Below are 16,645 nucleotides of genomic sequence, written 5' to 3'. Positions count from 1 at the left end.
TGATCAGATTATTTACATTTTCATATATATGTATCATATCTGTGATTTAAATTTTACTTATCCTCCATCTCTGAATGTGTCCTTCATTTATGCTAGGACCTTGTTAATATTGATCAATTATTTGCATCAACTTTAATATGGTAATTTTTTTATTGCAATTAATCCTTTTTTTTAAAACATTTTTCTGGTACCGCAGTAAACCTGGTGCACAAACAACATCCAGCGATGAACGACGAAGCTGATGGTTTATTTCTGCTTCTAAACGATCTGAAAAAGATTATTGTGTTCAAGTTGTGCAAAAAGAAGATAGCCTATCAGTGAAGCTATGCTAACCTAAAATAGCATCTCAATGCTAACATGTAGCGGCTAAAGCTAATGTTAGCATTCACAGTCCACATTTCTAAAGACACTCCATGAATGATCAGGACTTCCTGAAACACTTCTGATCATCTGATGGATGAAGAGCCTGAATATCAGATTAAAAACTATAAATATATTTATTGATGAGCTCAGATGTCCATTCATTAATTTAGCAGCAAAAAATGGTTTTGAATTAAAATTGTTGCTTATTTTTTGATATGTAGTTTTAGGTTAAAATATGCGTAATTAATTACTGATCCTGGAATTATGTTGATTATTGATAAGTTTTAAACTAATCCCTCCCTCTGATTGGCCCAAATGTGCCAATCTTGATCAGTTTTTCCGTCAAACATTACTGCTTAACCGGAAGCGCAACCTCACATTGAAAACAGAGAAAACACATGCATTGATTGAATATGTTAACCAGTTCCTGATCTTCAGGTTTCTGTTTCCGGTTCTGATCACCACATCTGAGCCTCGTTAAGCAGCCAGCAGACCTTCAGTCCGGTTCGGATTCTATCAAAATCTGGTTCTGGTTTCTCGATCCTGTTTTTCTGTCCTTCACCTATAAATTAAGCTCCTTGACCAGCTGGACCAAAGAGAATGAAGGTAAAGTGGATTAATGACTAGATTTAAGATGACGATAACAATGTGCTTAAATATTATTTTCTCAATCTGATCAATCAGTTTTTATTTGTATGCTGCCGAATTACAAAATGTGATTTTAGTTTAAGAAGTTATTATCGAATGCAGAGCTGGTTATTAATATATAGCTATAAATATATTTTCTTGTGGGCCGGCACTCAAGGCCTCCAAATGTGGGTCGCGCTGTCCCCTACGCCACCACAGCACACCCTGCGTGTTAATATTTTGATGAATAGTTTTATCGATAGATTCTGCTACAACTACAAATCAGATTCCAAAGTAAACCAGCTAGCAAGCTAACCAATTAGCTTCAAGCTAAATATTTATCTTCAATGTAGCTAAAAGATAAATATTTAATTTAAAACTGTGACATTCATAAATGAATTAATAACATGGTGACTTTGAAAAGTCCCATTTTTTTCTCATGATGAGATAAATATCCATGTTATTTCTCTTAATTTTCACTGTGTGATTGGTCACTCGTTCTGGTTCTGGTTCTGGTTCTGGTTCTGTTCTGGTTCCAGCTGAAAAGCCCCAGAATGGTTTCAGTCTGATTTCCAGCTGTCGGATGGAAAGCCTTCCTCCTGAAGCGGAAATCTCCTCCTCTTCCTCTTTTCGTCTTTCTGCAGATTCAGGCTGAAAGTACGCACCTGATGACGCAGCTGTTGCGTCATCAGGTGGGTACTTTCCCGGCGCCTCCGCGGTTCTGGTCTAATCCGCAGCGTTTCCGATCCTCCATCTTTACATTTAATGGATTTCTTCCTAAAATCCGAGCCGCTGCGGACTCACAGGAAGCGGCTTTCCCCGCATTTCCTCCCGGCCCCGCAGCTCCAACACTTCAGCTCAGCTGCGGGATGAAGTGAGTGAACAGATGCTGCAGCCGTCCCGCCCCGAGCCGCCGGTGTTCCCGCAGACAGCAGGAGGAGGAGGAGGAGGGACTCTGACATCATTACCGCAGCTCTGCCCCGCATTGAGCGGGCTGCCAGTCTGCGGGGCTGCAGGCGCTGCTGCTCTGTGTTTGCGGGTTTAGCGCTGTGTTTGCGGGTTTAGCGCTGTGTTTGCGGGTTTAGCGCTGTGTTTGCGGGTTTAGCGCTGTGTTTGCGGGTTTAGCGCTGTGTTTGCGGGTTTGCGGTTCCTGCCTCTGGTTACTCTGACAGCCTGAAATCTGAATTTGATCTTTTCAGAAGGAGGAAAGTCCTGCACTGCGGCCTCTTCCTGCTCCTCAGTCTGCTGGAGCCTCTCCATCTGGACCAGACCAGTGATGACTGAAACTTTCCTCTGCAGGATTCTTTTCACTTTAGGATCTCAGTTTCTACCTAAGGGCTTTGACTAGACCTTTCAGATTGGCTCAGCAGCATCTCCAGCTTCACCTCAAGAAGTTCAGGAAGTCTCCTCCGTCTCAGGATTAATCCGTTTCTGCCATGGCTGCTGGGAGTTTCTGGACCCGGACGCTCTGTGAGCTCAGCGGGGAGGACCGGAACCTGCAGCTGTGTGTCCCGCCGGCGGACCCCGTGCCGCTGGGTGGCTCTGCAGCCGGGCTGGAGGAGCAGCAGGGGACCCTGCAGCCTCCAGGTGAGTTCAGCTCCAGGTCAGAGGTCAGAGGTCAATCTGGGAATTACCTGGATTCGGTTCTGACCAGGTGAACTCTAACAGTTTGGTGTCTAGATTAAGGCAGAGAGGAGATGAAATCTGATCTGATTGGCTGAGGATGCTGGTTGCCATGGTTACATCCAGAACATGAATATTTCCTGACCTCCTGATAAAACTCACCTGCTTCTTTAACCTTCGTCTGTTTGCTGCTTCCTGTCCTGTTCGGCTCCAACTATTGATTATTTTATTAATCGATTATTCTGGTGATTAACTGATTAATCAGATAAAAAAAGGCACAATACAGATTTTTCATTTAACATGTTCAGCCTTCTTTTTTATACAATATTAAAAATGCATAAAAAGATGTAAATAAATAAATTTCTATATTAAATAAAAATAAGACTTTATTTCCTAAAGGTTAATAAGTTATTTTAGTGAATCCTGGATATTTGTAGCAAAAGAATCTACAGCTAAAAATGTTTTATATTTTTATAAGTTTTGGTTGAGTTAGTCTGGATGCTCCAGTTGATTATTAATTGATGAATAAATTAGTTGATGATCATTTCATGCTCCAGTTGATTATTAATTGATGAATAAATTAGTTGATGATCATTTCAATAATTGATTTCTATTTAATTTCAATTATATTGAGTCAGTGTGTGTGTGTGTGTGTGTGTGTGTGTAACCAGGCTTTTTTATTGATCACACAAACAGCTGTTAAATCCAGAAAATGCAGACTAAAAATAATTTTTTGGTCTTCATTTTGGCGCCCCCTATGGTTCATATATTTCATATCCATACGACTGGCAACGCTCATCAGAACTGATTTTATGGGACAATTAAAGATGACAGATTGTTGTCATTGGTGGATCAGACAACAATCATCCGTTTAATGAACAGTGGATCATTAAAGATCCAGCAGCTTCCTGTCATTAAACGGTGGATCTGCATCACCGTAGCAACAGCAGCTTCCTGTTAGACCTGTGGACTTCCTGTTAGCTGCTGGTTTGTTGGAGTCTGATAACTGAATGTGATTTTCTGTCAGTTTGTTCCTTTCTGCAGGTCCTGCAGCAAAACGTCGTTTTAGTTTCAATCTGATCCGCCGAGATCAGATTATTATAATCAATATGAGTGGAATATTGATAAAGTTTTACATACATTTTAAAACGCAGCGTTGTGCGTAGCGCCATCAATAATCGGTCTGTCGGTCTTTAATGTTTCCTGGTGGCTGTGAGGTCCTGGAGGTCCGTTTCTTGTGAGCAGCTGCAGGTTCTGCTCCTCTGAGGTTTCAGTGACTGCAGCAGATTTCGGGTCACAGCTGGAAATGAAATCTCTTCGTGACAGATTAGCATTTCTTTTTGTAACATTTTAAAAGTTTGCTCTAAATTAGTTTGTGGATTGGATGGAAACATGGAGGGTTTGGTTTTCCTGAAGGTTTCAGGTGAAATACTCCAGGTGTGTTTTGGTTCTGGTGTGGATGCTCTGCATCATCTGTATCGATGCTAGAGTTGTGTTTATTATATTTTCTATAATTCCTCTCCTGGTTTTTACTTCTGGAACTGTGAAGTTATTTAACTCCTCCAGCTAAATGTCTCTGGATCTCCCAGCAGCTTTTCCACGGCTTCACATCAAAGCCCGACTTGCTGCTGCAGCTTTGAGAGACCAGTTACAGCCCGCAGGAGGAAGAGGAGCATGATGAAGATTGTAGGACAAATTTAGAAGTCCAGACCCAGAGGAACTCCTTCATGGAAACAGCAGATGAGTTTGAGCGCCTGGAGCAGAGCAGCTGCTTGAAACCATTTCAGCTCTAATGAAAGCTGCAGATATTCATGTTTTTCCCTCCATCAACGTTCCCAGCAGAACCAGTCTAAAGAGACTGGAGCTACTGGGAACGTTGATGGAGGGAAAAACGTTTGAAACGTGAAGTGGAGAAATGATGTGAGATCACTGATGGGTTTGGTTTGAAAAGCTTTTAGTGACCAACGCCTCAGTCTGGAGACCTGATGGTTTTATGAACAACGTTCAGGTCAGAACAATAAGAGTCTCATGGCTCCAATCAGCCCAGCTCAGTCCGCTTCAACCCGACTCCAGTCCATCTGCATATAACATCCAGTTCAGTTGGTGGGCTGTGAACGCTAATTGACCTCTGACCTCTGGTCCTCCAAACTCCGTCTGGGTTCAGTAGAAGTGAACTCTGGTTCAGTTTGAATGTAAACGCCAAGCGGACCAGAGACCGCTCCAAAAGCAGGAAGTGAACTACAATGCAGGGCATTCTGGGTAAATCCAACCAAAGCTAACATGCTAGCCTAGCGCTAGCAGCAGAAATGTCTCCTGGTCTTCAGCCAGAGACTAAAGAGAAATCCTCCAACAGTAAAATCTGACGCCTCCATCTTGTTTCCATCTGGTGAAGAAGGAAGTTGCTCTGGACGTTTTCATGTTTCAGGTCAGGCTACCAGAACCTGCTGCTCCCTCTGACCTTGAAGCAGAAACTGAACCGTTTGGCTGCAGGTGGATCCGTCGCATGTTTCCTAATCTCATGTTTCATGCTAATCTCTGACTGCTCATCATCGTAATCCCACTGAAGTGTTGATGCAGCAGCAGCACGCAACCTCTCATCATCATCCTCACGATGAAGGAGGAACCTCATCACTTCTGCTACTTAAAGGATTATTTCACACAAATATCACAAAACAATGAGGAAGTTTAAAAAGAAAACAGAAAAAATCACTTTGGACAGATTTCTCAATTTTTATCCATCCTAACTCCTCCTGTCCTCCCGTCCTCCTGTCCTCCTGTCCTCCCGTCCCTCAGCCAGGGATTAGCACTGAGCTAACGCTCTGAATCCGGGTTTATCACGCCTCCACATCGAGCCTCATCCAGTCACACCGTCTTGGTTCTGGTTCGGCCCGGAACATAAAACTGATTGTGGAATAAATTCTGGATATGGAGGAAAGTGAAGCATGAAAGTGACAGAATTGAAGTTTTGCTGAAGGGAAACCGACTGAAATGTTTGATGTTTAAATCTGAACATCTTGTTTCTGGTTTTGATTTGGTGAGTTTTTACCTGCAGTGGATCATAAATCAGTTTGTTTCTGTCTGAAGGAGAACAGAAAACATTCATAAAAACAGAAATCAGCTGAAGGTCCAAATGTTTCTGCTGGACTGCGTCTGTTTTATAATGGACAACACACACACACACACACACACACACACACACACACCCTCTGCAGGCCGTTTCCAGTTTCCGTTTCTCTTTATACAGAAATAATCTGTTTAAATGAAGGAAGATTCGTCTCAGTGAACAGCAGGAATCATTTATTAAACCTAAAAACTGTAACCTACTTTTTGTTCTATAAAATGTATTTGTGGTTGAAACACCTGAAGGACCTTTTAAGGACCATCCTGCTTCCTCTTTGGTTGGAGGCCAGCGTGTCGGCCATCTTGTTGGAGTCTGACCCGTCCTGACGGTTTCGTTGTGACGTTTAGACCAAATTTAATGAGATCAGATGTGAAAAGTTGAACTTCTTCTGCGGTTCGGGTTCTGTCTGACGTTTGTGGGCCGACGGCCGTGATGAAGACGAGTTCAGCCAAAGGTAAAATCCTGAGGCCGTTTCTGTGATCAGAGCCGACCTGGTTCTGAAGCCCAGAACCCGTCTGGCTCTGCTGAGGAAAAAGCGCCGAATGAACAGAAAGATCTGGGATCAGACGATGTGGATGTTTAGAAAGAATAAATGTTTTATGTGTTTTTCTGGATTTCATCAGATTGCAGTAATGTTTACACAGATAAAAGTATTAACTTTTTAAAATTTGAGTTTTGTATTTCTGTCTTATTGATTTCTATCAAACAACTTTCTAAAGGAAACTTTCTGTAGAGCAGAAGATCTGTTACCATGAATCCGATTTAATTTTTCTACATTTTTTTGGTATTGATTTTATCTCTCTCATTTTGTTTAGAGTTTTTGACTCACTATATATTTTATTTATTACTGATGTTCTTTGAGGTTTTAAAGCTTTTGACAATTAAGATCTTTTAAAATGACTTTTTAAAAAAATTTAAAGTCAAATTTTTTTTATATATTTTTGTCTTTGATTTAGCAAAACCATGAATATCCTGCAGCAGCTTGCTTAATGTCAGGTATTTGAGTCCAGCCTTTGACTAGGCCACTCAATAGAGGAATCCCGTCAGAGTGCAGCAGAAGAAAGTCGAGTTTCAGCTGCTGAAGTTCAGGCTGAGCTCCACCAGAGAGCGCTGTCACTCTGCTCTGTCTTTGGGAGGAAGAGGAAGATGATGAAGAGCGGGGGGTTCGGTTCCGGAGCAGAGAGATGGAGAACTGGACCCAGAAATGAGACAAACTGGGTTTTACAAACCGAGACACCAAGGAAAGTTTCTGGAGGATTTATGTCATCGTTTCTCGTGTCTGCAGGTAAAAATGAATTTCTTTCTGTTTGAGTCACAAACAGCCAGAGCTGCTGCGTTCAGGCTGAAGACAGAAATGATCCTAGACCAACTGACCAACAAGCCCACAGCATCATGCCTCCACCGCCGGCCTGGACTGCTGCGTTCCTCCAAACATCCAGAAGTTTCAAACGTCTGAAACTGAAACATCTGATCAGCTGCAGCTCCGATCTCCACAAACTGTTTGGGATAAAAGCAGTTCAAACTTCAATCTGAAAAGTCTGGAGTTTTTCAGGATCTGGATTTATTCCTCCCCAAAAAGATTAGAAAATATTTTTAAGATCCTATTTTTATTTTTTATTTTTTTGAACAAACTTTTAGGCCCAAATGTAGCTCCATAGAAATATTCTATTCACACTGAAAAATGGCTAAGCAGAAATGCAGAGATTATCTTTAGCAGGTTCTGTTCTGGTTCTGGTTCTGTTCCGTTCTGTTCTGGTTCTGTTCTGTTCTGTTTGGGTTCTGGTTCTGTTCTGTTCTGTTTGGGTTCTGGTTCTGGTTCTGGTTCTGTTCTGTTTGGGTTCTGGTTCTGGCCTCATTCTCTCTTGGCCTGCAGCAGAGAGAATCAGGAATCATTCCTCCTCCATCCTGTTGTTCTGATAACCGACCCGATCGTCTGCAGCAGAACCGCTCTGATCTCTCCGTCGTTCAGCAGAACCCAGATTCTCTCCGTCTCTGATTGGCTGGAGGTGATGTCATCGTCTTCCTCTGCGTCCTGCCGACAGCCAATCAGCAGCCGTCGTTTTTTTCAGCCAGCTGGGGAGAAAAGGATGAGAGCATCAGAACCGAGCCGCTAAACGAGATGTTCTGGATCCAAATGAAACTTTTCTGCTCTTGATTTACAAGCAAAATTCATTCACAAATATTCTGCCCCTTTACTCTGATACCCCCAACTAAAGGAGAACGATTCCCTGTAGAAAACACCTGAAAGGAACTGCAGCGGTTCTGGTTCTGGTTCTGGTTCTGGTTCTGGACTCAGAGGTTCTGAGGAAAACCTGAACATGGAGAAAATGTGGGATGTTTGCTGTTTCTACGAGTCGTTGGAGAAACATGGAAGAATGTCCTCTGATCACATGGTGGTGGCAGCATCATGCTGTGGGAAGGAGAAAAGAAAACCTGTTGGAGGCAGAAGATCTGAGTTCAGCTTCCAGCAGGAACATGGGTTCGAGTGGCCTAGTCAAAGTCCAGAGCTAAACTCAGCTAGCATGTGCAGAGTGAAGTCAATCGCCCAGTGGAGACGTTTTGGGTGAAATCAGATTTTTTTGATCATTCTGCTGATTAATGTCTGATTTGGATCAGATCCATAAATATCCTGATTTATACGGAGCATCCCAAACCTTTCTATACCGACACCAGAACCAGAACCAGAACTAGAACCAGAGCAAACAATGAGTTCTCACAACACTCTTATTCCACAGCTCCCCCTAGTGCAGATTGAAGAGTATTACACCATGTCCCGCATGCTAACTTTCTGTTAGCATGACCACAGTCCAGGCACTGTGTGGGTTCAAAGGTCAGAATTTCCTCCATCCTAAAGCAGAAAACATGGAAGTCGTCTTTTTCTCCATAGATTAGGAAATGTTGGAAAAACAAAGAAATGATGGATCCAGATCAGAACCTGCATGGAAGAAAACCAAACGGATTAATGTCACAGATGGAAATCAGATTTAATGTTGGGTGAAAAGAACCGGGTCGCGTTCTGCTGTGTGAACTTCATCACGTCGCTCTGATGAGGCGAAGGGCGTGAGAACCTTTCCAGACTGATGCTGATGGAACTAGAGGAGAATATTTCATGAATATTTCATGAATATTTCATGAATATTTCATGAATATTTCATGAACAGCCTCGTCTCTGAACTGACAAAACGCCGACTCGGCAAAGAGAGGAAAAAGAATTTATGTCCAGACAAAAAGACCCAACCTGCCTGACGTTTGTGAATCCAATGATGAAAAATGAAACACGATCAGTTCAGAGAGGCTGAAGAAGAGGAGCAGCTTCATCCTCTGAAGCTGAGCCAGCGTGACCTCAGGTGACCTTTGACCCCTCCACCTGCCACATGGACAGAGGGGGGGTCAGTGCAGAAGTGAAGGAGTTCAGTCAGTTCCACCCTGAGGTCCATCATTCCCATAATGCATCACTTCATTCAGCTGCATCATGGGAAAATCAGCAACTTCTGCAAAACAAACCAGATTTTCTGCTGGAGACAAAAGAATCAGCGCAGCGACTGGATCCAATAAAACGGTTCTGATGAACAGTTCTGCACTGTAAAAACACAAAGTAAAGTAACGTTAAGCAAAATATAGGAGGAGGATTTAATATTCTTTAATAAAACTAAAATGTTTTAGTTCTGGTAGATGAAGAGCCTGAAATCTGATCAAATCTGATTCAGGAAATAAATCCCAGTTAAACTGATAAACTCATCATGTTTACTTTAAAGTCCGGTTTGGACCGCTGCGGGCGGGTCATGGCGCCGGTCGCCATGGAGACAGAGCACCTCTCCTCTGAGGTCAGGTTCATGTGTGAGCATTTTACTCCCCCTTTACCCAGCATTAGCAGAGGTCAGAGGTCAGCGCCAGCCTGCTGGCTCCCAGGAGAACCGAACTCTGAGTCCGTTGGTCAAATGGACTCTGGATTTACGAGCTGCTTCTGAACTCAGTCCAGCCTGGAGGGAATGAAACTGAAACTAATTTATTCATTTATCAAGATTCAGAATGCTTTACAACATAAACCTATAAACAATTATACTGGAACCAACAACCGGACCGGACTGGACCGGACCAACTGCTGTCCAGTTGGGGAAAGAAAACGTTTTGGACCAGCAACAAAATCAGGAGAAATTCTCATCCAGTACTGAACTAAATTTGTACCAGTTGTTATAAACTCCAACCAGCTGGTTTTTAGTCTGGAGTTAAAGGTACCGGGTTCTGTTAAACCAGAACCTGAGCGGTCTGAAGGCTGATCCAGCAGCAGTAGATCTTGAATCCGTTCATCGTGTTTTATTGATCCTCTGATCCTGGAAAAGTTCTTCAGCCGACAGAAGGCCGTCTTGATAACCGTCTTTATGTGCCTCTGAATGTTCAAGTCAAAGGTCATCCTGACTTCCAGCTGTGACTTTTGATCAGTAAACCTCAGAAAACTCCTGAAAACTGAAACCTGAGTTTTCAGGGATTAAATCCAGAGATGAATTCTAAATATTTAATAAACGAATCTTTATCCGACGTTCCTGACGAGTGACGAGAACGACTGGATGGCTTTTACGTTTTGTTTGTATTTGTGAATTCATACCCATAAATGATCTATTTCAGCAGCAGCTGTTCATAGAAATACACATATATCTATGAATATAGATCAGATTTTGAGGGAATGTTTTTTGGTGGATTCCTCTGAAACATGGACGCTGCGCTCTGTCATCTTCCTGCATTTTGATCTTTATAGTTTGTTTTGTGACTCCAGTTGAATTTTGGTGAACTGCCGCTTTGCACCGTTGGTTTTTACTGCTGAGTTTGTGCTGCAGAGCCTAATCCACCTCAGTCATCAGAAACCAGGCGGCGTTAGAGCTGGAGAAAGAGAAGCTGCTCCTGGTTTTCAGAAACCAAGCGGCGAGTTTTCTGTGAGTTCAGCTCAGGCTAATCTTTTATTATTTAGCCTGATATTAAATTCATAAGATGCTTAGAGTCAAAGTTTGACATGTGTAAATATTGTGTGTGTGCGTGTGTGTGTGTGTGTGTGTGTGTGTGTGTGTGTGTGTGTGTGTGTGTGTGTGTGTGTGTGTGTGTGTGTGGAGTTCATGGTGAAGTCACGGCCTTCTCTTTCCCAGTGGGAGGAAAAGGCAGCTTAGAATTCAGCGTAATCTGCTGCTGTGTGGGTCGACAGGAGGGCAACACACACACACACATACACACACACACACATATACACACACACACACACACACACATATACACACACACACGCTGCTGTAAATTGTGAAGCTGTGTAGGAAGTCATGGTTGTGTGGTGCGATTAGCCGACTGACTGCTCAGCTTTCAGTTAATGGTTCAGTTGTCAAACTGATCATAATTATTGATTATTATTGCATTTCCTGATCAGAGCCTCACTGATCGCGGGATCCCCCAGATCCGGTTGGTACTGGTTGGTACTGGTTGGTACCGTTAGTCTTCCCAGAGTCGACTGATCATCAGAGCTGCTGGTAACGTCACCATGACGACGTCTGATAAAACTGATTGATCATATTTCCGGTTTTAGTTGCATTTGAACGGTGGGCCTTCATCAGGCGGCAGTTTGCTGATGGAAAGTTTCCTGGAAGAAATGGTAGCGCTGATGTAGCAATGCTGGTCAGAACAGGAGCAGAAATAATGGAATCTGCAGAGTTTTGTTTAAGGATCCAATTGATCTACTGCTCGTTTTTTATTTGTCATTGATTTTTACATATTTAGGTGAATAAAACTATTAGGAGCCATCATGAAAATGAAAAACTATAGAAATGGTTGGCAGGTTCCTAGAAGACATGCAGAAAATCAGGAAGTTTATCAATGCTGGGTCGTGATATGGAGCCTGGAACTTTAATAAACAAATCTGAGATATTTTTCTTATTATTGGGACGTTTAGCAAATAGATGCTAACTGACTGAATCAGGAGAAGTTTGGTTCTGATTTAAGTTCAAGCAGTGAGAAAAAAACCCTGGATATCTTTTGATTGGGTGTATGTAAACTTCTGGTTTCAGCCGTATTTTGTGGCCTGAGGAGGAAATCTGAGCTTTTACCTTTATAAACAGTTGCAAAGGTAATTTGATGATAAATGAGTGTTTTCCTGTTGTCTCTATCAAACTTTAGGATGGTTAGCGTCCTGTTAGCGACGTAGCTCTGGGATCAGGTGTGTTGAAGCAGATTCACCTTTTAAAGTCAATTATTTACCTCGGTACCAAACAAGCAACCAGCACTGCAGGAAAAATGCTCCATTTCAGTTCAGGAAGCGTTGGACCTTCAACCTTCAGGCCGATCTAAAGGTCAGCAGGTTTAAAACCACCTGAAAAGATGACAAGAATCTGTTTCATTAAAACCACACAGTTCATAAAGGATTATTGTAACTTCAAGGTAAAATGTGAAACATGCATTCATTACAGAAACATTATAAATGTTAGGGGCCCCGGGCCCCTGAAGCCTTTCTGATGTCTGGCCCTGACCAGGTGATCCCTGGTGGCTGTGTAATGCATAGGCCTGTTATAGTAATCAATAATCAATAATCAATTAATCACATAATAAATTCAATATACTTCATATACTGCAATAATTTCCATTTACATAATTTATTGTTTTTCTCTTTCTGCCAAAAACTGGATGATTAAGTTTCAGTCTGCTTTGCTCTCAACCAGCCCTTATTTTGAAGGACCAGAACCGGAACCGGTCCAAAGCTTTCCTCAGGTTCTGATGGATCGGGTCGGCCTGAAGGTCTCTGTTTGTGTTCAGGCTGCGCTGACATCATCACTGGCATCCAGTCAGAGCCTGAGATCAACACAGATGTCCTCTTCCTCCTCTTCCTCTTCCTCCTCTTCTTCCTCCTCCTCCTCCTCCTCTTCCTCTTCCTCCTCTTCTTCCTCTTCCTCCTCTTCTTCTTCCTCCTCCTCTTCCTCTTCCTCCTCTTCTTCCTCTTCCTCCTCTTCTTCTTCCTCCTCTTCTTCTTCCTCCTCTTCCTCCTCTTCTTCTTCCTCTTCCTCCTCTTCCTCTTCCTCTTCCTCCTCCTCTCCTCCTCTTCCTCTTCCTCCTCTTCTTCTTCCTCCTCTTCTTCCTCCTCTTCCTCCTCTGTGATAAAAACAATCATTCATTGCAGAGAAAAACTAAAATGTTGCAGCTGGCAGTAAACCAGGATTTCCTCTTCAGAAACGACGGATGGAAGGAGAAGAAAGGAAAATATCTAAAAAAGCAAAAAAACTATGAAAAAAGGACAGAATGGAAAAAAGAGACAAAAAGTAAAGAGAGAAAATCAAAACTTCAGATCTTTGATTCTATGTGGATGGAAACTTTTTGAAGACCTTCAGCCTGCAGACGCCTTCAATATTTCATCAATATTTCATGAGGAATGAAAACGGAGAATGTTTGTTTTTCTCCTGGGCAGAAACATTTTCTCTGTTTATTCATCATAATTCCTCTTGTTGACTCAAAACTCAAAGTTTTCATGGATCGACCTAAAATAGATCTGAATGCTAAACCTGTAGCTGCTAATGCTAATGTCAGCATCTGTATTTCTAAAGAAGCTTCATGAATGATCAGGATTTCCTGATCAATACAGACCCATTGAATAAATGTGAATCACATCATATGGATTATTTACACACAGATAAATGAAAAACTTTTTGTTTCTGTTAAATATGATCATCTTCCATGTTCAGCTGATGAAACCACAACTCCTAAAATTTGAATATTACGTCTGACCAGTAATGCTAAAGCTGGAGCTAACATAACAATCTGCTGGGGTTCAGCAGAATGAGGTCAACATGACTCCATGTTGGCTGGCCACCAGAACGCATCAGAACGTAACAAATGGCTTCATCCTGATCAGGGCAGAAAATCAGAGCTGCTGCACAATTCAGGATGAAGGAGAACCTCCATGTTTGCTGGATAACTGTCTCTGTGTGGTAGGAAGGATCTGGTCAAATGTTCCTCCATTGTTGAGAACCTGCTTCCAGAACGACGAGACACAAACACTCAATGAAGAGAAAACATCGTCTTCTTTTTTTCTGTTCAGTTTTTATTCTGAGATGAAATGGCAGATGGAGAAACGTGAGAAAAAAAGGAAGTTTGTAGGAAAGAAAAGACGTTTTCTTGGTTTAATGAAAAAACTTTCTGCTGTTTTCTGTGAAACGTGTCAGAGTGAGAATTGGTGGATAAACTCGGCTGCTTTAGCGAGCCAGGCAGCAGATCCTCAAAGTCTTTTCTCCTGTTTCCTTCGTCTTCCCCGCCATCGTCTGTCTGTCCGTCTGTCATGGCGTCCTGTGGGAGCCGCTGCTCCTGACAGCTCTGAGATCTGCTGTCATCCCGCTGCCGTCTCCCCGGAATCGCTTTCCGTGTGTGGAGAGCTGGAATCTGATTGGCTGCGAGCGTTGGAGGAGCTGTGTGACCCCCAGCGGAGCGGCTCTCTGGGCCAGGCGCCGTGTTTCTGGACGAGGTTGCGTGTCCTCTTCCTGTCACGCTACGTCTCGCTCTCGTCCCTTTCCATGTCAGGCGGAGGGAGCGGCGGCTCCTGACATCGATGTTTGCGTGTCAGAGCTGCAGATTTCCAGCTGTGTCTGCACGCACAAATAAGGAGAGGTCAGAGGTCAGCGACTTCAGCCTCCGTGTTCTGCAGATGTCAGAACGCCAGGAGTTTCTCTGAGTGGCAGCAGATGTTTGTCCAACTTTATCAACACAGAAAAACCATCAGATGTTAGGATTTTAAATCATGTTTGTGAGAAAAAACAATCAGATCAATCAGATCAGTCAGATCAGTTAGATCAGTTAGATCAGTTGTTACCATGAGGAAAAAAATAAACCAGAAACGTTACAACAGACATTTAGTCTTCACAGATCACCAGAGACAAAATGATCGATTTTAGTTCCTAAAGCTACAGATAATCTGAGTAAAGAAAAATAAAAAAAGATGTATGGACATAAATATATTATGAAATATATATTTCATGGTTTGGATCTACAGATGCTCTACTGGCAGCTAAACATTTAGCTTAAATATGTAGTTTTCAAACTAAATATGCACTTAGGATGCTAATAACTAGATATTAAAACCAATATTAAAACCAATATTCACTTCAATATCCAACCTAAATATCTGTTTTGAAGCTGAAGCTATAATGTTCAGTAAAAGGCGACTGAAACATGGCGACACGGCGCCACGCAGAGCCACAGCAGGTGAACGTCGATCAAACGGCCGTGAAGTTCGCAGGTTGGTTGGTAGAGATGGAAACAGTTCTGGTACCAGAGCAGGAGATGGTTCTGGATGTGGTCCAGACTCACTGACATTCATCGTTTCTGAGCCCTCTGTGGCGAGTTCAGGCTCTCTCTCTCTCTCTCTCTCTCTCTGCAGCTCTAAAGCTCTGACTTCATGACAAAAACCAAACTGTTTCTCAGCTCAACTGAAATCTGTACAGAGAGATGGAGGCAGATCAACTTCATCTCTCTCTCCCCGATACATGAGGATGCATCAGGGGTCACAGCGGGTCGGTGGGCCTGGCTGCAGGAAACGGCTCACTAATCCGACTAAATGAGTCTGAACTGCAGCCAGCCCCATCACTTCATTCATAAACTCTCCTCCTGTCAGTCTGGAACCGTCTGCAGGTTCCTAAAAACAGGTCAATCCAAAAATAACAGAAAACCGTCTCTGGCCTAAATTAGCATTAGCTAGTTTATGCTAATGCTAGTTCTATTTACTGTTACTCTTATAGTAAATCCTGCTGCTGACTGGACTTTGCCATCCTTGAATGAACTCTTTTCATTTTGGTCCCAAAAACAAAAATATTTGATTATTTTTACCTGCATCAAATCTTTAAATTTACTCATACATGATGTTTTTTATACATTCTTAATCTTTTCTATGTTTTCATGCCAATTTTCTCCAAAGAAATCTACATAAAAAAAAAAAAAGTAAAACATTGAACATGCAAAGTGTAATATTTTTGTATTTAAGTCTCGACTGGGTCAAAACTGAACACTGACTTTTATTTTTGGAGCAATAAGAGTTAAAAGAAAAAAAATTAGGAACTAAAACATTACAGAAGTAGGGAGTTTATGCAACATGCATATCTCCTGTTCTACATAATTTGTGACTAGAGGATAAAATATTTTATAAATATAAATCAAATCCTGGCCAAGTTTCATAGAATCGAATCCTACCTGGGGAAACCTGTGATTTTATCAACTGAGATGCTGGTGGAGCCGCTGTCTGAAAAAACAAAAACAGACAGACTACTTCTTGACTTCCTGTCGTCTTCTTTGTCATTTCCAGCAGTAGTAACATCCGGCTGCTGATCATGTGATTCTTGTGATGCAGAGAAGTGTTTCCATTAAAGTTCTGCAAAATAAATCTACGTCTTTACCTCATCAGTGTGGACAAACGGGAGTTTTTTCTAATTTGGCGTGTTTTCATCTAGCAAATTTATTTTCTAATTCCAATTTGCTCGATAGTCGATGGGAAAGCAGCTAGTGTCATAAATTTGGTTGATTTTCAGGTTTATCACCCAGCCGATGTTGGACTCCTCCAGACAATAACCATCATCTGGATGCAGCTTCCTGTTTCCTGTGTGGAGACAGGAAGTTGCTGTCCTGTTGCGTACGAATCCTGACGAGTCTCAGGTTGAAACTAGTCGACTCGTTCCTGGAAACGTGTCAAAGTGAGAATTGGTGGATAAACTCGGCTGCTTTAGCGAGCCAGGCAGCAGATCCTCAAAGTCTTTTCTCCTGTTTCCTTCGTCTTCCCCGCCATCGTCTGTCTGTCCGTCTGTCATGGCGTCCTGTGGGAGCCGCTGCTCCTGACAGCTCTGAGATCTGCTGTCATGAATCGCTGTGTGTGGAGAGCTGGAATCTGATTGGCTGCGAGCGTTGGAGGAG

General features: G+C 42.4%; 1 protein-coding gene across 3 annotated transcripts in view; it reads left to right on the top strand.

The window, feature by feature from the left end:
• Positions 1 to 811: 811 nt before the first annotated feature.
• The window catches only part of LOC122838122 (phosphatidylinositol 3-kinase regulatory subunit gamma-like), a 37,216-nt gene continuing 21,382 nt past the window's right edge, over positions 812 to 16,645 (top strand). Inside the window, exons 1-2 of one of the 3 annotated variants that reach the window (XM_044128512.1) lie at positions 812 to 969; positions 2,190 to 2,577. In XM_044128512.1, the coding sequence (XP_043984447.1) occupies positions 2,427 to 2,577 (151 nt within the window). In that variant the 5' untranslated portion in view covers positions 812 to 969; positions 2,190 to 2,426. Of the gene's footprint in view, positions 970 to 1,710; positions 2,578 to 4,205; positions 4,346 to 16,645 lie in introns of those variants that run through there. The other 2 variants (XM_044128513.1, XM_044128514.1) reach the window with 2 other exon arrangements.

The sequence above is a fragment of the Gambusia affinis genome, linkage group LG10, assembly GCF_019740435.1.
Source record: "Gambusia affinis linkage group LG10, SWU_Gaff_1.0, whole genome shotgun sequence".
Taxonomy (NCBI): Eukaryota; Metazoa; Chordata; class Actinopteri; order Cyprinodontiformes; family Poeciliidae; genus Gambusia; species Gambusia affinis.
This window is presented reverse-complemented; position numbering and strand designations above follow the sequence as displayed.